Source organism: Anas acuta, chromosome 3 (genome assembly GCF_963932015.1).
Source record: "Anas acuta chromosome 3, bAnaAcu1.1, whole genome shotgun sequence".
NCBI classification, from domain to species: Eukaryota; Metazoa; Chordata; class Aves; order Anseriformes; family Anatidae; genus Anas; species Anas acuta.
Genome location: NC_088981.1, coordinates 40,068,403 through 40,094,436, shown reverse-complemented (window position 1 = coordinate 40,094,436; position 26,034 = coordinate 40,068,403). Strand labels below are relative to the sequence as shown.

Sequence of the window (26,034 nt, the reverse complement as noted above, 5' to 3'; positions counted from 1 at the left end):
ATCATGGTGTGTTTTGGTATTGTCTATATAGGATTAAGAAGCTTGTGAATATTCAGAGTGTTTGGTTTTGATAGGGTAAGAATCTGATAATCATGTGATCATGGTGTGTATAGTGTTTTATTTAATAAAATACACTGTAACGTAGGGCTTACATTATTGTAATTGCCAGATGTTGCAACTGAGGTTAGCGAAATTGTCTCCATGTAATCTTTATAACTGAATAGAGTGACTGCTGTGGTACTACAGGTTTCTCCCCAGCAAAAGAGAATTAAAACACTTTAATCTCTCTTTACATGTTACTGAAAGGGCATGTGGAAGAATGAAAATACATTTCTTCTCCTGAGTCAAGGGACTCCTATCCTTCAGACCTTGACTTCTCACAAGGTTCTTCCCTCCATAGCTTCTGAACTTAAATTTTCTGTAACAGATTCTATGTAGTTATTGATTTATTTTGTTGCATTATTTTGAGGGCAGAATACTAATAAAATATTTTAGAATATCTCTGTGAGTTGGATTTCCTGGCCTAGAAGAGAAAGGATGGACAGTTCTAAGCAGTTCTTGGTTCTCGTTTGTGAGGTAATGGATCCTGCAGCGTGAGTTCTTCGCACTTGGTTTGCTTGCTTTATTGTTTTTTTTTGTCATGGTAGATATTTGTATTTATTTATTATTTTCATGATGATGATGATTCAGCTAGTTACGTAGAACATGAAGGCTTTTCTTTCAGTGCTGTCAATTCACAGAAACATCCCTACCAAGACTTTTCTTTCCAAGCTGTAATTAATCTGGTCTAGGTGCCTCGCTAAATAATTACTCATCTCTTCTGGCATTTCATGAAGCTATTTAATCTCTTATTCCTTCAAACAACAAAAGTTCCATAGTTGGCAGGTATCATTTTTAGCTTCTTTCATAGTGCACAGATAACATTCTCATTGGGGCATGGTAATACCACCCTGCTCACTCATTAACTTCCCACTTATGTTCTCACACATTCCTTCAAAGTCTTCATCTGGTTATTTGTACCAGAAATTCATCCTCCAAAAAAGAATTGTTTAATACTTATTGCAAAAATTTCTATGAAGTTTTCAGGCCATAGCTGTCTTTTACACCATGGCCTCAATTGTCAGCTCTTTCTCTGATGGTAATGTCCTGAGCCTGTAACGGAGACGGTTGTGCTGTACCCTACACCTGCACGTTGGGTGAGACAGCCCTCCTTCTAAAGAACATGGAATAGGCACTGGTGGGATTTGCAGGGGTGGAAGGAGGTGACTCTTGCATTCTTATGAGTCCCTCTGAGACTCATAAAAAGCTTTGATTTATGCGATGCAGCAGAAGTCACAAGCTTGCAGTATTTCCTTCACCGTGCAACACATTTACTTAGTCTAATAAGCAAGACAGAAACACTTAAGTCTGTGACCTTCTGTCTAACCTTAGAAGTAGCCCTGAGGAAGCATTTAGACAGAAGCAATTGATTGCTATGTCCATGTGCTGTTTTTCTTGTGGAGGTAACAATGGCAGCTGCTCTGCAATAGTCACAGTTTCTTCTGTTTGAGAGGACGCAGAAGTAAATTGTAAATAACAGTTTGTCAGGGAGAAATAATCCAAGTGTAATGCTTTGTGCCATTAATGAAGATTAAAAACAGCTACCCATGTTGTTTCATCGGTTTTTAACTGCACAAGAGAAATGATAAATGTGGACTCTTCTGGGCATGTGAAAGTAAGTTTGGGCTTCATCTGTACAACTAGGAGGAAGAGAAGGAAGGGAGTGGGGGGAAGTTCTTAGCTTTTCTTCCTTTTTTCTTTGAACCAAGACTGTAGTGTGTGTCTGCCTGCAACACACTCTTTAGAAATAAAGGAAACATGATGGCACAGTCTCTCTCCCCTCTGATCTGTTATACCCCATGGTGAAGTAGTTGAGGATTATCCACCTAGAAGAGGATGGACAAGGAAACAGAAAACATAATGCACAACTTAGAAGTAAAAGCATTCACTTGGGAGAAGGTAGACCCCAGTCTCAGCACCTGTCTTGCGCACATCAAGAAATCTACCACAGGGTATACTGTAGCAGATATTTCCAGCATTTCTCTGGAACATGAGAGAAAAGGGTGAGATGGTAGACAGGGAAGGCTTGAACCTTAGTTGTTGCACTGTATGTCTAGCTCTTCATAAAGATATGGGCAATCACTGTTATTAAGAGGGACTTTGTATTGCCTGTGATGAAAGGAAGTATGGGTGGCAAAACAGATGAAGGATCCAAAGAAAAAAGTAGGTTGGACAGAACTGGGCAAGGGGAAGATTGAAACTAATTGTAGAAAATTATATATTAGAAGGGGCTTCTGGACATCATGTAGTCTAGCTTCCTTCTCCAAGCAGGTCTCGCTTTAAGATTGATTCACATAAGCAGTCTGGTATGACCAAGATCTCTCATAATCAGCTCCCACTTACAAAACAATGTGGAGGGGAAAATAAATAAGAAAAAAAAGAAGAAAAAAAAAGTTTAAGAAAAAGAAAAAACTAAGAAGTGTTGGAAAATGCATCTTCTGTATTCACATTGCATCAGTCTAGTTCAATCAAGCGTCATATGCCAGGTTTTGATGTGGTACTGAACAAAGGTGTCACAAGCTATGCCACAGAGTAATAGACAACCGTGAAACTAATCTAGGAACTGAAGAAACAAATGATACATAATGAAGCACCAGAAGAAGGTTAACAGAGAAAGCACAACTAAAAGCAAACATCAAATAGAGCAGAAAGGCTCAGCTGCTCAATAGTTTTGCAAAGTGACTTAGCAACAGCTAGCACAGAACAGGAGGCATGGAACAGCTTTTCAAATCTTCTTTTTTTTTTTTTTTTTTTTTTTTGATTAAAGATCAAGAGATTATGGTGTTAGAAAAAGAAGGATTAGGATATCCGCAGATTGCTCCTGAAGTGGTTAGTGTGAAGATAAAAGCTATAATAGATTATATGGCTCAGGGTATAAGAACTGGAAAATTTTAGTATGAAAACCAGGAGAAGTGTTCTAAGGCAGTTAAAATAATGTTATTTCACTGCAAGTGTTCAACTGGAAGTTTATGAAGAATGAAGGAAACACAACATTTAAAAATGTCAGCCTAAAGAAGTCACAGAATGTTCTCAGTGTTATTTAGTTTTCAGAAAGAAAAATTATACTTTCATAAAGGTTTTTGGTCCCTTTGAGATTGGTACATGGACAGAGAGTATTTTCCAGTTTGTTCTGACTATCTTCTGGGTAGGGGAGATTAAATTATTGCAGCCTGAAAGGGCTCGGTTTCATTTCCTTCTGCAGGTGGCCAGATGCTCTTGGCTGAGGGGTGGCAGAGCAAGGAGCAAAGCAGGGCCCCTTCCTCTGCTTCATGAAGCCACTTTCTGTGAGAAAACTTCAGACAGTAAGGCTTTGAATGTTAGACCAGGATGCAGTATTCGGGTCTTATGCTGGGTAGGATGGTGGGAAAAATGTTTGGTGAGGAAAGTTGAATCCACAGTCTGCTGGTAACTGGAAGAATTACCAGGATAGCTGTGCAGCTCATGCTGCAGCTCATCACTGCTTGTAGATTTTTGCACACCTTTGCTGTTTGTATAGCAAGGGTAACGCAGAGGCTCCACAAGGGAATGGTGTGTCTGAGAACAGCATGTCTGCTGGGAGCAAAAGGCTGTCAGTGTGCATACACTTCTGCTCCCACAGGGATCTGGTGGCCCCCTTGCAGACACACGAAATGCACAGGGGCTGGGAGGAGAATCACCAGCTGGGCATGACAAGGACTGGCAAGGTGCACCAAAGGAGAAAGAAAAATGCACTAAAATGAAGTCAGGGTGACCACAGATGGGGATTCTGTTGATCTTGTCTTATATGAATGCGTTTCTTATGTTTGGGGATTTTATTATTATTATTATTTTTATTGTTAGTTTCATGAATTACAACTCATTTTCATCATATACTGAACCAGGATGTTGCTCTCTCTTTCCAGATTTCAAATCATTTATGACATTTGTATTGGAATCTTTTCGGATTTGTTGTTGTTTTATTGTTCACCTGTTAGGAGGTGTGCTTGCCTCCTTTGTCATCCAGTTCTTGTCTTAAACGTATAGTGCTCAGATGTCTTAAATGCAATCTCAGGTAGAAATTTGTCATGTTCCAGCTAGGAAAGTATAAATGAAAAAGTAATCAAAAACTGAAATTATTCTTAGACTGGAAGTGTCTGTACAAGCCTCTCTGTTGATGCTCCTACATAACGGAGTATCAACAATAATAATAATAACTAATAAATAATGCAGTACTCTTACAAACAGGACTCAGCTTTACAGAGGTGAACATAAATGTTCCAATTTTACTGATGTTAAGAACTGGACATACAGGGGTTGAGTTGTTTCCCCAAAGATGTGTGAATAGTCAACAACAACATTAAGGAAGAAAATTAATGAGCAATAATGTAGTCAGATGAGGAAGGATTTAGAACTTGCTAGTACCTGGCCTGATTACAGATGGAAAGAGGGTTGTTCAATTTGTAGATAAATTTAGAATAATGAGTCTTGGAGTGTAGACTCCAGTGAAAGAATATCTGCTAATTGGAAAGTTGCTGCTGCATGCTTAATAGGAGGGCAACTGCTGAGACAATTTAGAAATATCCCCAGAAGATTTCTACTTAAGGCTTAATGCCACAAAAGAAGGGACACGAGGATGAGATTGGCATTGTGGGTGAGCTGGAGCAGTTGTGGGTTGGTCTTTTTTTTTTTTTTTTTTCTTCCTCCTCCTCTCAGACATCTTACAAACAGAGGATTAGTTTTGACCGTTTAGGTCTTAACTTTCTGTAAAGTCTGCTGTATTAAAAAAGAATCATTGAGCTAAGGAAGCTCCTTTCTGTGCATTATTCCATCAAAACACTCCTTAGACTCTTAGACTCCAAATCTTTTGCAGAGGAGGTGGCCACAGATTCTGTGCCATTGTAGCCTGTTACGTGTATGCAGGTATCTGCAGAATTAAAAAAAAAAAAAAAAAAAAAAAAGGCAGGATTTTGATGTTTTGTTCCCACTGAATTGCACTGAGACAACCTTGTTGTCCTGGCCCTTGGAGCTCCCTGGTCACAGGGGAGAGCCACCTTACATTTTTAGGGGAATTTATAGTCCTGCAGTGTGTGTCTAAGGATTGATGGTGAACCACAATCTGTGGACTCTGAATTCAAGCCTCTGAAAGAAAAGCTGCAAAAGCAGAAATACCTCTGTTCAGCGAATACTTTTGCTGCCTCAGAAAGACAAAGTACAGGTTTTAAATGTCAGAAATGGAGAGGAAGAATTGGTAGTGAGAAACTGTGGTTCGGGCTGCTAAGATTCACAAAGTCTCCCTATGCAAACAAATACTATCAGCACCATTTAGTGAAATGCATTGGCAGGGGCGGATTTGGCAGTACTGTAATGTGGTATCTCAAGTACTTGATCTATGCCAATAAGTAGGAGTTTGTGTGAATTTACCAGCCTGGCCATAAATCAGTCTGCCAGCTATTGTCCCACCTTGTCACTGGAAAAGGAGCGTGCTCAGGGAGCGGGGATGGCAGGACTGAGATTTGTCACAAATTCATTGATCTGCTTATTGGATCAAAGCAAAGCAGTTCCCAAGTGGGGTGAGTTGAACTCGCCTCCTCTGCCTGCTTGACCTGAGACTTGGAGCCACCCTTCTTTGCCTCACAGTCCTCTTCAGAGTTGCTGAAGGAAGACAAAGTGCTTCCTTTGGAAGGCTGACTGGTGGGTGGATGCACACCATCGCAGTCTCAATTCTTCCAAGTTCACTGAAAAAGAAGAAGGCTAAACAGAACCCACAGTCTTGGCATTAGCTGGGATAAACTGAAAGGTGTGTGATCACTGGAATTAGAAGTTCAGGTTGCAGGCTTGCCTTCACCTTCATGATGAGTGTCCCTTTGAAAACAGTCTAGACGCTATTTAATAGCAGTTGTCTTATGTATTAAGAAGTGCTAACTGCATAGCTTCTGAATACCAGGAAACTTCTCTTGTCCTAACTTATTTCATTACTACTTGTTTAGAAAATAATTCTGCGTTCTCTATTGAGATGCAAGTTAACACTCTGGGGTGGGGGAAAGGACATCTAATTGGCACCATGGTTGAGGGCAATGCTACACAAGTAGAGCTGTGGCACTAAACAGCTTGAAAGGAGAAATTGTGTATGTCCTGCATGTCTGAATCTGCAGACTTGAAGGAGTGAGGCCTCCTTGCTTCATCACATGCTGCAGCCATGGCGTTGGGAGCAGTGCTCTGACTGAAAGGGAGCCTTGAAGGGTGGGAAAGGCAATTTCTCAACAAAACAAGCTCTTCCCAAACCTGACTCCCTGTAAATTGATTAAGAAGTTCTTTGCATAAGTGCAGAAAGAGGCTAATAAAGAGTGCAAAGAGCAACACAAAGTGAAGCAAAAGCTGCCCGGAGGTGGGACATTGTTTGTGGCTTACCCAGCAAATCGTGGAGCACAACAGTACTGAAGGCCTCCCCTTGTCCTCATTAATTTGTGGAGCAGATGGTTGCCATCCTCAACCATGTTTTCAGGGATTGGAGGGTTTTATTCTACAGCAATGCTTTTACTTTTTTGTTTGTTAATAAAATTCATACCTCTCTAAGAACTTACTAGTGGAGGTGTGGGTCCCATGTAGCAAATACTAACCCACTGACAGTCATTTCTGAATAAAGGAGAAATATGGGAAAATACTTCCCTGTGTTGAAGACATCAACTGCCTGCCTTCCACCTGTAAGCTCACAAAGCACACAGCTCACTTTAATTGCTGAGACCTTTGTTTCACAGGCATTGTTCTTACTGCAGGGGAAAACCCCAGTGTATATGGCTATTCCGTATTACTTTTTTTTTTCTTTTTTTTTTTTCCGAAAAGGCTTTTACTTAAACCTCAAAGCACTCTGAGAAAATATAGGAAACTGGCAGACTTTTTTAAAGGCAATGTGCAACAGGCTTTGCAGATTCTACTAACAGACAGCATTAATATAATGCTTTTTAATGAGACAACACTGTGATTAAAACACCACCTGGTGAATGAGAGCAATAAAAGTATTCAGTTTTTATTTTCCATGTATCATGGGTTCATAACTCACTAATAACCTTGAGACTTTAAATGCTAATAATAATGCTTAGTGTTGCTAGGGAATGATGCTGCATGACATGCAGTAAATGCTGTGTGGAAAGGATATGCCGAAGGCATGATGGCAACTCACAAAATCTTTTTATTATTTTATTGAACACAAATAGTGTTTGATGGCCCACAAAGTTGGGTGCAGTTTGCAGTGTTTGTTAATGTTGCTTGTCCTGATTAAGTGGTTAGTTAAACAGCATTTTACTGCAGCGTGGATATTTTTAGTAATATCAGTTGCTGATGACAGTATTCTAGCATGATATTAAATGTGGTTGAATTCAATGAATAGGGTTCTCCAATGCTGTGGCTGTTGTCTGCCACTAAACCATGACATGCCTGGGTGAATCATACCTCCTTGCACCATTATCTACAAAGATGAGGCTCACGAGCAAGTATTTTGGGGCAAAGCAACAAGTGATTTGGTCTGTTGTCCAAACTGCATGCAGAACAGTCTAGCTTCATTCTTACCTCCATCCTTCTGCACTGCCTCATGAATGTGGAGTGCCCTGTCAGATTTATCTAGAAACATCCTCTCCTAAACAGTTAACCAATACAGACTTATTCAAATACATCATGTGGCTTGGGTTTAGACACAAGAAGAAAAACATGCATAAAAATAAATGCAGAGCACAGTGAGTTTGTAAGGCAGATAGGCATCATCTGTTCAAATGTGTGTTAAAACGAATCAGTTCTTACAGGATGAAGATCAAAGCCTTGTTGTTCACAAGTCTCTGTCTTCCACAGATGGCCCCTCACTTTTGTGTTTTGGCTATTCAAAACAGGTACTGAGATTATTTTTTTCCCCCATGTTTTTCAAATGAGATAAATCCCCAAGCTCAGTTTCAAGCAAAGCAATCATGGTAGCCACTCTGCTCTAATCCTGTCGAGCGTTGAATGTTTACTGTTTCCTTTGTGAAGCTGAACTGCAAATGTTCAATAATTTATCCAATAGAGGCTATAGTCCTTCACTGGGACTAGGAACTAAGTCCAAGTTGCCTAGGGACATTGATAGGGCTCACAGTAAAACACTGCAGATTTTCAGTAAAGCTCCCACTACAACAATGAAAAGCTTTGAATGGAAGAAACCCAAGGAGAATATTTCATCTCCTCAGCCTTCTGTGTTTCCTTTCCATACAGTGCTGTATAGAACAGATTTTCATTTCTCTTCATTCTTAATGCCTCATGTCCCCCTTGGGTACTCAGAGATGTTTTTCTGAAACCATGTATTTCCTTCAAAGTAGCTGTGAGTCTCAGCATAATCTTATGTTGCATTAATATCAGGTATTTGTCAAATCCAAATGAAAATATTTCAAAGATATTATCCTATTAAGTTTTAAATATTTTTGAAATGGAGAATCACAGCTCATCAACAAGGAGGAGAAAAACATATTTACATGAAACATTGCAACATTAAAATTCAATAGCTAGGGTTAAACACAGAGGTCAATCAACCAGAAATTATTTCCAAATCATTCTAGCTAGAAGAAGCAGTGTAGTCACTTTAATTAATAATCAAGTCTTAAGTTCCAGACAGAAAACACTGCTTAATGTTGTATTATTAAACTCTTGAGTGTTCTGCATCATCAAAGTACAGTGAAATAGGAGAAATCGAGCCTATTTTAAAGTGTTCATGAACAGTCTTCTTCATTTTGAGCTCTATGGTCTAGGCATATGTTTGTCCAAGAAACACTTGTAAACAACCCTCTTCACTGAGCTGTCTGAATGCCCTCATTGCCTTCAGAGAGACGTAGGCTGCTGCACACACATGACTCTTAATGGTCTGTAATGGATGGGCTGCCTTCTGCTATCTACTCATAGGCAAACGTTTCTATCATAAATGTAATTATTTGTGATAGCTGTAATAGAACAGTGAGAGGTGGGACTATCTGGGTGATGACATTGAGTGATAGTTTGGACATTCTAGGGAAATGCTACAGGGAAATTCACTTTGCTATAATCTATATAATTTCTGTTCTTTGGATGTTGCTTTTAGCTTTGCATCTGAGAAACTGAGTCTGGATTCCAGCTCATGTATCCTAGCCTAGTTTTTTGTTCGTTTTGTTTTAAAATTTTTAATACTCCACTATACAACTTCAATCAGTTATTTCCTCCATACTTTTCTCTTTTAGCCTTCGTTACACAAAATTAGCCTTCAGATTAGCCTCTGCCCTGATTCCCTATTTTTCTTCTATATTGTATCCTCTATTATAATGCATGCTCTCTGGTACTTTAGCCTTGTGAAGGATAAATGCACTTGTTAAAAAAATAAATTGAGCCAGATGATTTTTGTGTGTATATTTTGTTAAAAATCCTCTGTTAAAGGAGTTTGTTTCAGTGGAAGCCAAATTATTCACAGGCTTGGGTTAAATTCAATGAAAGGTTTCATCTGCACAAGGAAAAAGGAAACAGTGAGAGATATTGAATGCATTTTATGTGAGGGTTTCATTCCAGAAATTCTGTTTGTTTTGTTGTTGTGTTTTTATCATTTAAATCTCCAGAAATAGCATTGACTTTCATTCTTCTATTTTAAAGTTAACTTTCGAAGGTTAGATTGCCCGAAAGCAGAACGTTCTGTTTCCACTTGAATGGATTGGTTTAAGAACAACTTGAAATAGGAATGTTCCAGAATTTTTCTTACCCCTAGCTGGCTACTGAATTAAAATGTCATTATCCTAAGTTTATTTTGAACAGATATAACAATTACAGCTGATAAAATAAGTGAGAGCTAGGCTCTTTTTATTTCCACAGTCCTCTTGTGCATGACGTGAAATACATTTCAAGTCTTTTATTACTATATTGAAATGAATATCCTGCCTAGTTCATGCCTAGCAAAATGATATTAAAAAAAGGATTAATAGAGTAAATCACCTTTGGGTTGTAACCAAAATTATAAAAATAGCTAGAAACAGAGGACCATGTTGTATTTGTCTACTCTTAAAATTGAGCTATTGCAATTAATATTGCAATTAAGAGGTTGTCCTAATTTATACCCCTCCACCCCCCAAAAAATAAAAAATAAATTGTTGACAAAATGAGATCTTATGGCTGCTCAGGTTGTCAGATCTGATGCTCTTTTCTGGCTCATGGATCCAAGCTGCTCACCACAAATGCAACTGGGGTGCTTACAGTTCTTAGTGCCATCAGTATTAAAAAATGCTGCTGTATCTTACAGCAGGCAACTGGCTTTGTATGAGATAAAAGTAGGTTCAGAGTAAATCTAAGTAAATTAATGTGCTTTTGATTTATTCCAATGTGTCCAACCAGAACTTGCCTTTTGTTGCAAAAATTATGGCAGATATGCTGTTACTTATATATCAGATTCTGCAACTCTTTTATATGTCACTCAGGTGAAACTCCAGCCAAAATTGGCATATTTGGCTTCAGTGACATACTTATGGTGAGGAACTTCCAGTCTTGATAGTACAAGACTGGTTCTTGATCCTTTTGCACACTTAAGCAATGATTGATTTTCACATCGATCTTGCGTTATTTTTACTCAGGCTGCAGAAATGTGGCCTGTTGAAAGCTGCTTCATAAAAAAGAAAATGTTCTCAGCTACAATTCAGCTCTCAGGAGAGATGATATAAAATAAACCTGAAGCAGGGAGGAATCTGTAGGTACTTCCCATCTTAACTTGTAAAAATGGATGGAAACTCTGCCCCCTGCCAGGGCACTTTTATTTATTATTATTATTATTATTATTATTATTATTATTATTATTATTATTATTATTATTATGTATTTTTATTATTATTATTATTATTATTATTATTATTTATTATTATTATTGGTATTGGTATTGTTGTTGTTATTATTATTACGTGTGTGTGTGTAACAGACCATTGTAACAGAAACATAAAAGACTAAGGACTTTCTTCTTTCATACTCGGATTTTGCCAGTAGTTATTTAATTTGGGGAGGTTGCTTTGCAAACCTGAATGAATGTAAGTCTTGATGATAAAATGGTGAAGAGTATGGAAATGCAACCTAAAAATAAGTTAGCACCTTGTTCTGATTGAGCCCAGGAGAGAGGATCTGTCTGATGCTCAGTTGTAGAAACTTTCCACAAGCTGTGGATGATATATAGGTAGGATTCCAGTGGAGGCTAGCTTGGAGTTGGAGAACACCCTGTTTCCAGCATTTGCAGCTCTAGGATAGCAGACTTGCACTTCTTCCCAGTGAGGGTCTCCAACATACCAAACTGTTTCACAGCTGCCAACAACTGAGCTGTCATAAAACTGAAGCAACTATTTGATGAGAGAAAGGGGTAATAGTACATATTTGCCTACAGTGTCAAACTCCAAAGGCAGTGCAGTTAACAGTTACAGTTGTCTAGAGTGGATTTCAACACGTTAGATAAAAATATATACTTTTTATAACTTCTCATTTGCCTTGTGAAGATGGGCCTCATAGGAGTCCTGTGTAATTTCATAGAATCACAGAGTGATTTGGGTTGGAAAGGACCTTAAAGATCATCTGCTTCCAAACCGCTTGCCATGGGCAAGGATACCTCCCACCAGACCAGGTTGCCTGAAGAAATTTGATTTCTTCAAGTCAGCAGTGCAAAATAGGTGAAGTGTTACAGATACTGGATCCTATTTTATTATTTATTGCTGCTCCTGGAAATATACTTTTTCCAAATTGCAACTTAAACACAGAATTAAGCTGTCCAAAAAAATAAAGCACATAATCAGTCATCTACACACCAAGTTCTGGAACATATATTTGATGGTTTAATGGTGGACTTGGCAGTGCTAGGGTAAAAGTTGGACTTGATCTTAGAGATGGACTAGATGATCTCGATCTAGAGATCTTAGAGATGATCTTAGAGGTCTTTTCCAACCTGAATGATTCTATGATTATATGATACAGGGTCCATTACTCGCATCAGACCTGCACATACAAGATCAGACACTATAAAGCTCTCTTCAGGGAATGCTTGGTAGAAATATCTTAACTTCCACTGCCCTTATTAGAGCAGTTTGGGCTTCATCTAGCATCTGAAAACATTTATGCAGTCAATCAAAATTTGCAGAGAAAAAGATAAACATGGACAATGATCCTGATGAAATGTGTGGATCAGATGGTCATCTGAGTTCACAGGATGTAAAAGCTAAAGCGCCTACGTAAGTGTTCACACAACAGATTGTCATCTGGTGAGAGCTGCTGAATTTTGAAAACATGGAACCCCAAAACTGTAGTTGAGTATGTTGTAGTATGTGTATATATGTAGTAATTGCCTGATCCATTCTTGGAAGTGGCATTCCCTGCAGACCTGTTGGTGCTGTTTACAGGTGATCTCTTCACCTAGTCCTGGTGACTTTGGCTCCAGGCATGCTGAGTATCACCTTCCCATTTCTTCCGCCACTTGTACCTAAGGGCTAGCCATGGCAGCTGGGCTTGTCATTTGACCAGCCAGAGTTTTCATGAGGATCTTTCCTTCCTCCTCAGACGATTCAGGCACGTGGGGCGCTACAGTTGCAGAGAAAAATGTGGAGTCTCCCTGTTTGGTTGCATCCATAAAAGAAAGGGATTGGTGTCATGGAAACAAGTTGCATACTCTATTGCCACCCCATCTCCCTCATTCTATCAGCAGGAAAAATCATAGCAGGAACAGGAATATGACTGCTTCTTGCTTCCTGCTCCCAGAAACAGTGGCAGGAAAAGCACAGACACTGACAGCAGCTCCTGGAAAGCAGCAGCAGCAAGTCAGGGAGAGGGGGAGGCCGTGGTTAATATTGCTACTGATAGATTTATTTCCTTTTCTATTTTTACTTGGATCGTTTTATCCCATACAATTTAAATAAAGAATGTAGGATTTGAATCCATAATCCAGGAAATCCGTATTACACAGGTTTTCTTGCAATCTGTTGGTCAGTGAAAGTACAAATGTGCCACACACAGATCAGAAATTTCTTAAAGGGTATGTGCTTCTCTGAATTATTCAATCACTTGAATATTGTCGTGCTAGGATATTTTATTAAAACACCATTTTCTACATTTTGTAACATTGAGAGATCAAATACACAGATTCTCTACAGTCAGCTCTGATAGGCGTTATCTGCCAGGCTCTGTGTGGCTGGGAGCATGTCTAAACAAAAGTCCAGACCTTTGTCTAGCAAGTTGTTCCTCAGTTGCCACAGAAAACTGTTACAGGGCTTTAGGAAGGCCTCCAAGTGAATTTTTGGGAAACCTAAAAACCTTATTTTAAGATTGCCAGAAATCATCTGTTCATTGCTTTTAAAGTGTGCTTTTCTGAAGGGATTTTAAGACAGCGACAGCACTGGGAGTTCGGTTCCTCCATATCTCAGTGATCCTATGTAGACTCCAGCCTGCTTTCTGCAATGTAGGGCTTCATTGTTGTTTTATGAAAGCCTAAAAAGAAGTCTCAACCCTTGTGAATTCTGCAGGGTCATGCTGCTAATGATTAGGATGCTCAAGTGTGTTTTTTGTTATGAATATCAGCTTTGTTTAATCAGTTCCAATTAGAAGACTAACACGTTTTTGTTATGCTTATGCAAGACTAAGTTTTAATGAGAAGCACTTGTTCTTTGTGCCAGGAAAACTACATTTCATTAGTTTTGCTCCCTTGGTTGCAAGTCAGGATTGAGGTGATGGAAGTGACACTTGCTGCCTCTCCACTCCTCCCAACATATTCTGCTCACCTCCTTCCAAAGAAGTGCTGTTACAGTTTAGATGCAGCTTGCAATTGTAGAGTATTTTGGATTAGACAGTGCTCAATCTTCTCTAGCAAGTGGGTAAGCAACTAGAGGTTATGCAGGTGGACTTCCTCATGTGTAATGCGGAACCAGGCAACATGCTAAGGACTGCTTGGAGTGGCTGGGAGAGCTGCTGGGTTATGGTAACACGCTGTACTGAACTCTGCTGTGGATGCTGACAGCTGTCTCTGTTCTGTGCCTTGTGAAAGTTTTGTAACAGTCATATGTTATAATTAATGCCTAATTTCTAATTTTGGGTGCTCAGAATAGGAGCTCAGTGATGAAATCAGAGAGTCTGAAGGGTCTGATGTAGCAGCAGACCACAAACACACAAAGCGATTAATAGCAAGATTGACGTGTGTGCAACTACGTTGTGAGGAAGATATAGAAATGGGTGTGATACATATTTCAGATAACATGGCTGTAAGAATGTTGTAGGAATTAAATATTTTGCCTATTTCTTTGAGATAGGCAGTCAGGTGCTTGGAAGCAGCACGTCTTTTGATGCCCTTATGTCTGAACACCAGTCTGGCAGCTTCTTCAAAGACCTGCCATGCAGGAAGGGCTTCACCTGTGCACCTAGAGCAGATGCAAAGATCATGTCATTCACAGAGGAGACTTCCAGGGTTTGTTCCCGCTCACAGAATAAAAATATATGTGACAAATGTATGCTTCCTGATATGAATATTTCAGAAGTTCTCTTGAAACATTTAGAAACAATTTCATTCCCTTTGCAGCACAGAATATTTTTAAAATGCTGTGGAGAAAGAAAAAATGAAGTAAACCAAAAAACTTTTTATGAATAAAAATGTACGAGCGAGGAAGGGAGAAAAGTGATGACTGTATGTAGCTGAGGTGAAGTGAGACAAAAAGTTTCCCTCTCTCTCCCACCCCTACTAGTTTTGCAGCACTGAATCCACTGGGCAAAGCCATTTAGAAAATGTTTCAGCAGGGAGCATCCTCTCTCTTTGGAGCTAGAGGATGGTAGGAATGCCTTTTGTAGGCCAGATATGGGCTGTCTGCAACAGATGGGCGAGTGGGGGTGGGACAGACCCTTGAATTTAACTTCTTTGTATTTTGGGAGAATTCATGTACAGATGAAATGGCTCCTTCTGCCTGGTGCCGTACCCAAAAGCAGTCTGTGAGCATATAGGAAGTACCAGGATAGCTCACTAAGGGATAAGATCTTGCACTAGTGAGATGCCGTACTGGTATTTGATAGTGTATGACTGAATTCTGATTCACAGGCATGCTTGCAACTCTCTTCAACAGCAAATGGGCTTCTAATTCTTAGCAATGCAATGAAGGCTAGCTGGAATTGACTCAATCTTCAATAAACTAAGATGCAATTAGTACTGAATATGAAAAACAAACAAAAAAACTTAAAAGGTTGTTTTGCATGCCTACTGTTAAAACTAATGCTTTTGTTTCAGGAAAGTTCTTCCCACTTTCCAGTTTAAGCAGAGATCAAACTTTTGCTTCCATGAAGTTTTGACTGAGAACAAGGACAGGAGAAGGGAAAAAAAAGTTAGTGTAATATCATAAAATCAAGGTACTTTGTAATATACATATATATATATATATATATATTTTTTTAAGAACAGTTGAGCATGATTTTCTATGTAACTTACCTGATACATGTGCTTTTTCCACTTTGTGCTAGAGCATTTGGATTTTATAAATTTTAAGATTGCTGGGGTAATGGTTTGCGACAGGAGTGGAAAAACTGATCTGTGACTCTTCAGAAGCCTCTTGGAAGGTTTGAATTTGGAGGGAGGATGGTAAAAAGGGAGTAGGTACCGTGCCTTTTGTGTGTGTGTATGTGAGGAAATGGCCTTTAAACATTCTGCTCAGCTTTTTGACATCTGCAAGATTAATAAGCAACATTCGGTAGCAAGTTCAGATTTCTGATTCCCTACTTTATCTTGCTTTTATTACAGTACCTTTTAATTTGACAAAATTCACTTTAAGGGAAGGTCAATTAATTAATGTCTTGGCATTGAATATTGACAATATAAATTGTTGAGGCAAAAAATCTGTTGAGATTGTATGGTCATACTGTAATGTGGGGAAGGAATCCTTAGCATACATTTATTTTTAAAGCAGCTGAAAGACATACTTGCATACTATCAACATCTTCTCAAGTGCATTTATTCCAGTACACCCACATAAAAAGTAGGGAGAGAGATCTTATTTAAAAACCATTACAAAGACATAACTATTGAATTCGGGTTGCCAGAGAGATCATTTAAGAAGGAAAACGATGGTCTCTCAACAATAAGATAATGCCATGGGGATGGATGATTATCATGAGATAATTTTATTCCTGAGTATTGTAAATCTCAGCTGCTTTCCCTTACAACCTCAGCACCTTGGGGTATGAGAGCTTATCATAATCTATTCTCTGCTGTGCATCCAAGCCAAAACATTAGAGTATAAGCTATCACTTCAAAACGCATCTTGTTTCCTTGGACCTCACTGGTGGTATGTTGCAGGAATTCTGAGATGCACCTGAAAGGCTCTTTAAAAAAAAAAAAAAAAAAAAAAAAGTAACAGTGAAGTTACAGTATCCAAGTCAGATTCTTACTTGTGGGAATGAGGTAGCCTTCTTCTTGATGCTGCAGATCACTCCTAGTTTTCCTTACTTAAGACCTTATTTAACATCAGCCCAAGGAGAAAGATTATTTATGTTAAAGGTAAGGGTGTTCTTGAGGGTTTAGGAGTAAGAAGATTAGGTGTCTCTATCACAAATAATAATTCAAAACACTTTAAATCCTCTTGAATCCACACAGAGGTCTCTGGCACCAGAACATTTTTAAAAGCATGTCTAAGAGAGCTTTTCTTTCTTAGGAAGAAAAAGGATTTACCATGTTGAAATTTCTTTATGGTGATCTCAAAACTAACTAAGAACAGGGGCACTATTTTTCCTTCTATGTCCTAACCTTTTGGCTGCAGCTTTCAAGCTTTCCTCTTCTTCAGAGCACTTTGTTGTGGGAATATAGAAATGTGGTTTCCTCTTTCTCTCAATACTGGAGCCCTGCCTGGTGGCTGCAGACAACCAGTGACTCTTTGTTCTTTAGCCTCAACTGAAGTATGGATGTGAATCTGACAAGCTGAAGGAGCATTCTCATCCTGCTTCAGCTGGGTCAGGTTTATTTGTTTGTTTTGTTTTGAGAAAGGCAAAGTGAAAAGTTTTCCAGAATCCACACTGCTTAAATAAAACAATGGATCATCTAGTATCAGGTCATCTGCTAAAGTCCATGGTGTTTTCTTTTTCCTTTAGCACACAAATGCTAAATCTGACAAAAATCTGGAAAACAACAGACCCAGAGTAAAAAGATGAGTCAGATATCCATTAATTCCAATCATGACTTCTATAGCAACACATAAACCCAATATTCTAGTTGAGATCCTTTTGAAAGAAAGCTGGCCTGAGTGATGTCTCTGCTGCTGTTCTTTCCACAAGTACGCAGAAGAGTACTGCCACTGGTTAATATGCTAAAGGGGAAAAGGTTAGTTACTCCATCCACATCTACCTTAGCAAGTAGGAAGTTAAACTATAAAAAAATCACAAAAAAAAATAAATACAAAAAAAAATCTCCAAGTCATCTCCATGAACATTTACCTGTCAAGTTTGAAGACAAAAACAAGTATCCTTTATTAGATGATTCTTTTAGGGGGTGCTTAATATATGATATGAAGACAGAAAATAAGCTACCATGCTGCTTTTTTTTAATTGTTATTATTAATTTTGTAGAATAGACTTCACAGCCTACACAAGATTCTTAGTGCTATGGAAACATGTGCTACTTAGGATAAAATATTTTATCAGTAGAAGCAACAATATCTGACACTTCCTTCACAACATCATTAATTGTTCCTCTTTGACTCTTGCTGTCCATATGATTTTCTTATTTAGTGAATTAATCTCTCCACTCCTGAAATACCAACACTGACTGAAAGCTGAGATCACAGCACAAGCAGCTATTTTCTTTCCTGTGGAACAGTAATAAGGCTTTAGTATAACTTAACTAGAAAACAAATCAGAACAAATTTAAAAAAGAGTGAACAGATGGAAACTTTAGGTTCCTTGATCAACTGTTTTGCTAATTTATGAGGACAATGTTTTCTTCACAGCTCTGGGAGAGATGGGTCTTTACAGAGGCCAGCAAATCCATGTTCATCCACATTCAGTGCCTGAGTGACTGGGAGTATTCTGTGTTCATGAACCAGAGCAGGATCCATCCCATTAGAAAATATCCTTATAAAGACCTGTGTGAAACTTCCAGTTCAAGGTTATGATATTACAGAGGAAAAAATGAATTAAGGGTTTTATTACTTTCCATCTCGACCCATGCAGCAGAGGAAATGTGTGTTTACATGTGTATATAGATGGATACATGTATCCACTGGAAATAATACACAGCAGAGCTATGAAACACAGTGACTTGTTTCACCAAAACTTTTATAGTTAAAGACCCAACATGTTCCAAGATAGAGTTTTAAGAGGATTAGCATCCCAAAAAGATTACAGTAGGGCAGCTGAATCCGTTGTCTGGTTTAAGATCTGCAAGTCGAACCTGAGTAACAGTACGTTAATACATTTTGCTATAAGGCCAGCTGAAGTAGTATGAAACTTTCAAGACTTGCCCATTATTCACGTGGTTATCTTTATTGCACAACAAGAGAGTGTTTGACAAATGGAAGTCCAAAAACTGATGTACAACTGATGCTACAATATTGTTGCATTCTGTTACATACTGTGATGTTCACATTATGGAATAAATCCAGTTTACATATTCCAAGGAGCTAAGCCGTTTGTCCTGCCATCAGAGGTACGAGTGTTAAATAATATACCAGCATTTGGAGAAGTTCCACTGCCACCTGGTTATGTAAAATGAGCTGTGCATGACAGAAACAGGTTCTTGCTATGTTATAATAATTAAATTATTTGTTTTTACTGTTTTGGAAACTGGTAGCATCTTCCCAATAATGAATGTAGAGCATAGCCCCAAAAGCATTTCTTCTGTCCCATCTCTAACATTGTTGAAACTGGGGGAGGGGATGAAGGAAAAACTTAACTTTCTCCAACTGTTCATACACTCCTGCAATAGAACAAGTGCAAAACTACAACCATATGTTAAGATGATGAGTTTGTGTCTGTTTATATTGATTTCTAGAGCACATAAGGCAACCAATTTAAACACAGTTTCTCCCAGAAATTTGATCTGAATAGTGAACCTTTTATGATTGATCACAGAATTAAGAAGAAAGGGGAGAGACATGCAGGAGGTCCTTCAGATGTCATGAGTCCCATGAGTTCATTTACTTTTGGTTTCTTGGTTGTGAGGCCATGTAGAGTGCCACTAGACAGTAGATAGTCCCGCCTATTGTTAGAGCCATAGTGGTCCGATAAAGCAGCCTATCTGGAACTCCTCGTTTCAGGTGTACTGGCAGTCCATCTGCTTTCTGTGGGAAGAGTTTAAAAACAAACAAAAGAAAATGAACACCCAGACAGAGGCCACCACGAACAAGCTACCTCAGGTAAACTTAGAGACTCCCATGAGGGAAACCTCCTGACAAACAGGCTATCTACAATCAGATGTATTAAGTGATGTTCATTTAGCAAGACAAATGCAGATGCAAGTTAATTTTATTAGCCAAAGCCATTAAGTGCAGGCAGAAAGAATATATCTTGAAATATTCCTAAAGAGGACTTTGATGAGAAAAGTGTCACTAACAAAAGAATGTGAAAAGATGCATAGAAAAGGTTATTCACCAAGTCAGACTGACATATTCCAAATGCAAGTGGCATGAAAGAGAGAAAAGGGTACATTATAAAGCACATTCTCAATGTTTTTGTTTTTAAAAAAAAGAACTTATTCATTTTATGAGAAATCCCAGTATATTTAGAAATTGCACAGCTAACAAACTGGCTTTGAAAACCTCACTGTGCTCTTCTTAACATTGTATTAGAACAGCTTTGGTAGTATTCAAGTTATTATACTCAAAACAGTAATGATCTGCTTTGCTCCTCCAGATCTGCTTTAAATCATAAGCTTGGATTATTCCCAGATGGAAAATGCTTCCAATAGTCAAGTAATACAATCAGCATCTTCTGAAGCCCACCGAAAGAAAGATAAACTTACTAGACTTTTCACTTTCTCTATTTATGTCCCATGCAAGGTCATGGGACAGATACAATTATACTGTATACCTTTAAGTGCACTTTGAAAAGTGTAGGTATTGCAGAATGACAAAAGTAGTTAGCCACATTAAAATAGGGCAAAATATGACCCACTGTCTCCAGTTTTCTTTACGTTACTCTCAAAGTTGTCGTTACCTGAAAAATTTTCTGTAGGTCTGGCACCTTGTTTTTACCCAAGAAAGAATCAGTTGCTGGTAAATCTGAAGCAAGTTTAGTTGTTGTCCCAAAAATCAGAGCTGGGGATTCAGTGGAAACTATTGGTTTGAGTCCCTGCATAAATAAAGATTAAAATATCAAGGTATATAATACTTGCAAATGTACCAATTGTCACGTTAGGCAGGCATACTGCCAGTCATTACAAGGATAGGTTACAAAGAATATTTATCTGATATGACAACCCATGGTTTAAAAAAAAAAAAAAAGTGACAGCTAACAAAAGACACATTGTTGGCCCATTCGTTTCTCTGCTACAACTTCAGACTTTGTGAGGAAAACAGAAGCCTCCTTTTTTTTTTTTTTGCAAGACATAAATTCATAGCTACTATATGCTTTTCTGTGTTGGTATTTGGTCCTAATTGTTGCTTGGTTTTGCACATAGTCAGACTACCTTGATCCTATCAGAGTAGAAGGGTTAGGAGTGGGAAATCCCTGATTCTAGGGTCCAGCGGAGCGAGGAGACTTTACCGAACTCTTCCTCCTGAACGTTCTAAGCAGTGCCTTTAGAATTGGGCCTGAAATAACTGGGATGTGTGGGCTGGAGAGTGAGGAAAAAGGAAAAACAAAAAACAGCAACAACAAAAAATAATAATTAAAAAAAAATAGGTTATGACTACTTGCTATTTCATATGAAGGTGATAAGTAAGTGGTGCTCAAGGACACTTCAGATGCTTTGAAAGGGTAGATATTTTAAGCTGGTGTAACAACACCCTGTAATTCACATGCTGTTGCAGCTTGCCACCCTTCATGTGTTCCCTCTGAGCAGCGTAAGTTAATTTCCTTTCAGTTCTGATGGTTGTACCCTGCATTTGATATAAAACTACAGGATCCAGTTCTAATGGATAAGATTTTAAGTGTACAAAGTTACAGCAATCGTGAGATGGCCTCCTTGCCTGTTTTATTAGAAGTAGACTTAACAGTTATGCTTCAGCACATGACAGTGATGATGTAAATTATGGCTCCTGAAACAGCTGTATGTTTGGCTTTTGTAATTGCTGCAAAAGCAAAAAGCATAATACAGGCAGGTTAATGCAGCAGTCTTTCATTTCAAACAGAAACAGCAATTGCTCTCTATTAGATCAAGTTGAGGCTGCACTCAAATTTTAGTTTCTGCTCATGGGACTAGTTGATACCTTTTGTATTTAAGAGAACTGTCTGAACACTGTTTGGAGCTGAAATAAGACTTGCACTCTTTTCCTCTTAGGCCTGCTGCAGACCAGGCATGTTTTCTCCATATGGCTGTAAATTCTCTGCCACAATAGGCATCTTCAAGGGAAAGAGTAGACTTCTCAACATCCCAAAACAGCCTTCTGCTTCTCTAGTGCTTGAATATTAGAATCCCATATTTCCGACAGTCTTGGTTGCATTTTGAAAGAAAGCTGGCAAAACTGGATTCTTTTCCACATTCAGTAACTAGCACCTTAGTACTGAGCAGTCTTGCACATGAAGTGCTGAATTAAGACCAACCAGTTCTGGTCACATCAGCAAAAGGAAGCATCTAAGAAACTTAAGATTAGCTAAGAAACTTAAAATCAGATGCTTGCTAAGCTTATTGTGGCTGGAGAGAAATCCTCAGTACTACACAGAAGAATTTTGGTACAGATCATTTTTGAGCAAGTCATTAAGACACCATAAATGACACTTGTGTTTAGATAACCCTGCAGTTTGGGTGTTGTTACTGGCACCAGTGTTTCGCTACACTCAAGGTACTACTAAAGAGCGAATGCCTCTACATGTTTGACCTGTTTTTCTTAAGCTAATGCTTCATCTTGATAATTTCTCTTCTGATTTTAAGATGTTAATCAATCCAGCTATTAAGAATTTGTTCTACTTATTAGACAAAGTGTAGAAGGTCAACTCATACAGAAAAGTCACTATCAGTTGATTTCATAAGCACACAATGACTTTCTCTGAAGTCCTTAATGAAAGGTCAGGACATGTGGCTAATCAAAAACGTACAAAATCTCAGACACCAGTATGATTAGGTTTAACTCTCTGCCTCTTCCTCTGTAAAGTGTGTTTGCTTTCCTGTCAGAGGTCTGCAGGTCAACCTACCCGTTGGTTGGCCAACATGTTCAAAGTTAAAACAAACTACATCTTCCTAGCATGAACTCCAAAGGGAGATTTGCATTTTTCCTAGTAGCATAAAACAGGTAAGAATTAGGAACGCAATTTAATAGAGAGCACCACACTTAAGTTTGTAAATGCTAGAGAAATTGGTCAAGCTGAATCACAGAATGACAAAGTAGAGAAGGCTGAGGTAAGTGTAAGTGAAAAAGGAAAACTGGAAAGGAAGTTAAGCTGAGAAATATGACTTCAGAACATGAATTGAAGTAACTTTTATGAACCTAAGTGAACTAGACACTTCTCACCTAAATAGATCATTTGCAGCAGCACATACCTCACTGTATGAAGTTAAATCTGTTTGTCATCACTAACACAAGGATGCTTTTAGATAGGATTACTTGAAGCTTTGCTTGCATTGGGATGACACATTTAAGTGTTTTTGTGTATATTCAAAGTATGATTGACAGTACAAAAGGTTAATCATTAGCTTCTCAACCAATTCCAAACGATTCACACCAGTTTAAGTCAGAAGATGTGTGTGGGGTTTATTTCTGGTTTGCTTTGTGGTTTGGTTTTGTGTTTTCATAGCTACAAGCAAAGCAAGTTGTATCATCTGAAAATGTGGCAGTATGAGAATTTCTACCTGAGCTGTGGTGTGAGCTAGAGAAAAGTCCATACAGTCATGCTCACCTGACGGCATCTGAAACTAGTCCCACTGTTAGTGCTTTAAACACAGGCCAGTTCTTTGAGTGAATAGTTTGTATTGAATTTATAATGGCTATGGCTGTCATTAGCCTCCTAATCAGAGGAATATTTTTAATCTATTTAATTCCTCACCTGCGCTAGCTGAGAAAATTCCCATTTATTCAAACAGGCTAAACAAAATTATGTAAAGTAGCATGAACTATTAAATGCAAAATTAAGTCATTTAAGAATGCTAATACTCAGATGGAAAGAAGAATACAGGTTTTAAGCTAAGGAATTTTTTGTTAGTATGAGTAGTTAGTTATGTTAGCTGTCAGCAAAAGCATTTCTGAAATACATTTTGACTGGTATTTTGTAAGCCCACAATTAGCTTAAACTTGCATCAAAATAATACTGCATTGGGAAGCATCAGAATGTGACAGTACAGAATAGAGTGAATTATTACGTTGCATATTTAACAGAGGAGAATTTGAATGGCAAATCCTTGTTTTTCCAGAACCATCAAAATAAATAGAAGCATAAAAAGTAAACCACTTTAATTGCTGAGCTGTGGTTTGATTAAATACAGCAATGCTATATTTAATCCAAAATAGTAAAAAAATCCAAAATAGGAAAAGAAATTACTTTTATTTGGACTTAGCAACTACTTACCCATGTGACTCTTTTCACATTTTAATTTATATATAGATTAAATATATTTGTATAGAACAGCTAAGAAAAACCCCAAACCTTGTAACTGTGGTGTTTTCTACCACAGGTGCCTGTCAGGATGTGAACAGACGTACTTTTACACTGAAACATATTTACTCCACTGTCTTCCCTGCGTCCTGCTCTCTCCCCAGACCCCCTCCCAAGAGCTATACAGGAAACCTAAAGAGCACTGGGGAAAGAGAAGAATAAAACCATTCTTGGGATAGAAACTGACATTTCAGAAAGTCACGGGTAACTCGATGTTTATTTAAGATCGTGGGTTAAATTGGGAGACTCTATAGTGCTAGCCCAAACTCCTCCCCAGAGCGGGCTGTGCCATGAGGTCAGGCCAGGTTGCTCTGGCTTTTGACTGGTTTGGCCTTGAAAGCCTTCCAGCACTGGAGACTGCATGGCCTCCAGGAGCACCTGTTTCACTGCCTGCCTTCAAGCAAGGAAATATCTTTCCTTACATCCAGTTTGAACCTTGCTTGTTGAAGCTTGTGCCCTCCCACCAGGCACCGCTGTGCAGAGCCTGGCTCCATCCCAGTAACTCTCCTGCAGGTTCTGGCTGGCTGCTCCTAGGTCCCAGCAGCAAAATGCCCATGTCCTCAGCTCCTCTTTTCCCATCTGAACAAGCTCTGTCTCCTCCGAATATCCACACAGAGCAAGTGCTCTGACCCTCCCACCCATACTGGGGGCCTCTGCTGAACGTGCTCCAGCTGATGCCAAATTTTTCCATGCTGAAGAGGCTCACAGCTGGAGGCGATCACTTCCTTCCAGGTACTGGTTATGCACATGGTGATACAGCCCAGGATGACATTGGTCTCCTTTGGAGGCAGGATGCATGTCCAGCCTCATGTCCCGTTTGCTGTCTGCCTCTATCTCCAGGCCATTTGCAGAGCTGCTTCCACCAGCCTCTGCCAGGAGCTCTTCCTCCCCACACACACACCTCTGCCTTTATTCCCTCAAAGAATCCCATTCCTCCACTTTGTCTAGATCCTTCTGAACGGCAGCTCTACTTCCGGAAGTTCAGACCACCCTATGCTTTGATATTTTCTGCAAACATTATAAGAGTGGGCTTTATTGCCTGCTCCAGGTAACTGATAGGGTTCTGCAGCACTGCGCTTGGTACCAGCACCCACACAGAGTGTGACCCGCTGAACACTAATCAGCCTTCTCGCTGTCTATCCATCTAAACTATGAAGCCTTAAGTTCAGAAAGCATCCAAATAAAATGTCTGGGTCCCTTGAAACAGCTGAGTGTTTTACAGAAGCTTAGCACAGCATTGCTGCCTGCAGACTGTGCTGTCCAAGTAAAATCCGCACAGTGAAGGCTCCCTAGGAGAGCAGAACTGTGCAGCGTGGTGCTTACAGCATGAGGGCAGGGAAGAGTTAAGTAAGAAAAAAAAAAAGGTGTATCACAACAATACACACCCTACCGAAATATGTGTGCTTTTATTAAGCAATTATCCCTTGACTTCTCCCGTGTGTGTACATAAATGTACTCTTTTAAAATAAAGCAGCTGAGTTCACATCAGAAAAGAGAAAACTCCATCCTCCAAGCCTTCACCTCCCGCAGCAATCACGTTTTTATTCCCACACCGAGCGCTTTTTTCCTTACCGAGCCGTACGACTTGAGGCTCCCTCAGTTCCCCCAGCGCCCCCGCCACCCCGCTGAAGCCCCTGGCGTTACCCGGGGCCCTGGCAGCGGCCAGCCGGCCCCAGCCTAATTACCCTGTGCCAAACGAGCCCCGTAGCCAGCAAGGCGGCCCTATATTACCCCAGGTACCCCCTATATTGCCTCAGGTACCCCCAAGCTCCCCCCCCCCGCACGGCCGGGCAGCCCCAAGGTCACGGCCCGGGCCGGGCCGGGCCGGGCGGGCAGCGGCGGCCCCGATCCGCCCGGCTCCGCCCGGGTGCCGCTGTGGCGGCTGTGCCGCTGCCGTTACCTGCGGGCTGTATGCGGCGGAGGCGGCCGCCCCGACCAGGCGCTGCGTGACGCCGCTGAAGCGGTAATACATGGCGGCACCCAGGCGCCGCGGCCACCGCCGGCTCCCTGCGCGCCGCCGCAGGGCCCCGCCGCCTCGCCGGGCGCTGCTGCTGACGCCGCCTGAGAGCGGCCGGGCCCCCGGAGCAGCCGGAGGGGTGAGGGAGGGACGCGGGCGCCGCGCAGGGGGGAGCGGGGAGCGGGCGGAGGGAGGGAGGCGGCGCGGAGGCAGCCGCGGGGCTGCGCTGCGGGGAGAGGGGGGTGGCAAGGGGCAGGCGAGCGCTGGGCGCC

The 26,034-nt window shown here is 39.9% G+C and overlaps 1 protein-coding gene across 2 annotated transcripts; it reads right to left on the bottom strand.

The window, feature by feature from the left end:
* Positions 1–18,522: 18,522 nt before the first annotated feature.
* COX7A2L (cytochrome c oxidase subunit 7A2 like) lies at positions 18,523–26,024 on the bottom strand. Of its 2 annotated transcripts, XM_068676733.1 has the most exons (3): positions 25,706–26,024; positions 20,215–20,349; positions 18,523–19,340 (listed from the first exon to the last, which is right to left on the bottom strand). In XM_068676733.1, the coding sequence occupies exons 1-3, from the start codon at positions 25,775–25,777 to the stop codon at positions 19,197–19,199; spliced, it is 351 nt and encodes a 116-aa protein (XP_068532834.1). In that variant the 5' UTR covers positions 25,778–26,024; the 3' UTR covers positions 18,523–19,196. The 2 variants fall into 2 exon arrangements, with proteins under 2 accessions (XP_068532834.1, XP_068532835.1); XM_068676734.1 differs by lacking the exon at positions 20,215–20,349 and having other exon boundaries at positions 25,706–26,009.
* Positions 26,025–26,034: the final 10 nt, after the last annotated feature.

Coding starts and splice junctions, on each gene's coding strand:
- COX7A2L (XM_068676733.1), bottom strand. CDS start 25,777: ATGTATTACCGCTTCAGCGGCGTCACGCAGCGCCTGGTCGGGGCGGCC. Junction 20,350..25,705: donor CCGCCGCATACAGCCCGCAG/GTAACGGCAGCG, acceptor TTATTTATGCAG/GGACTCAAACCAATAGTTTC. Junction 19,341..20,214: donor ACCTACAGAAAATTTTTCAG/GTAACGACAACT, acceptor CTCTTCCCACAG/AAAGCAGATGGACTGCCAGT.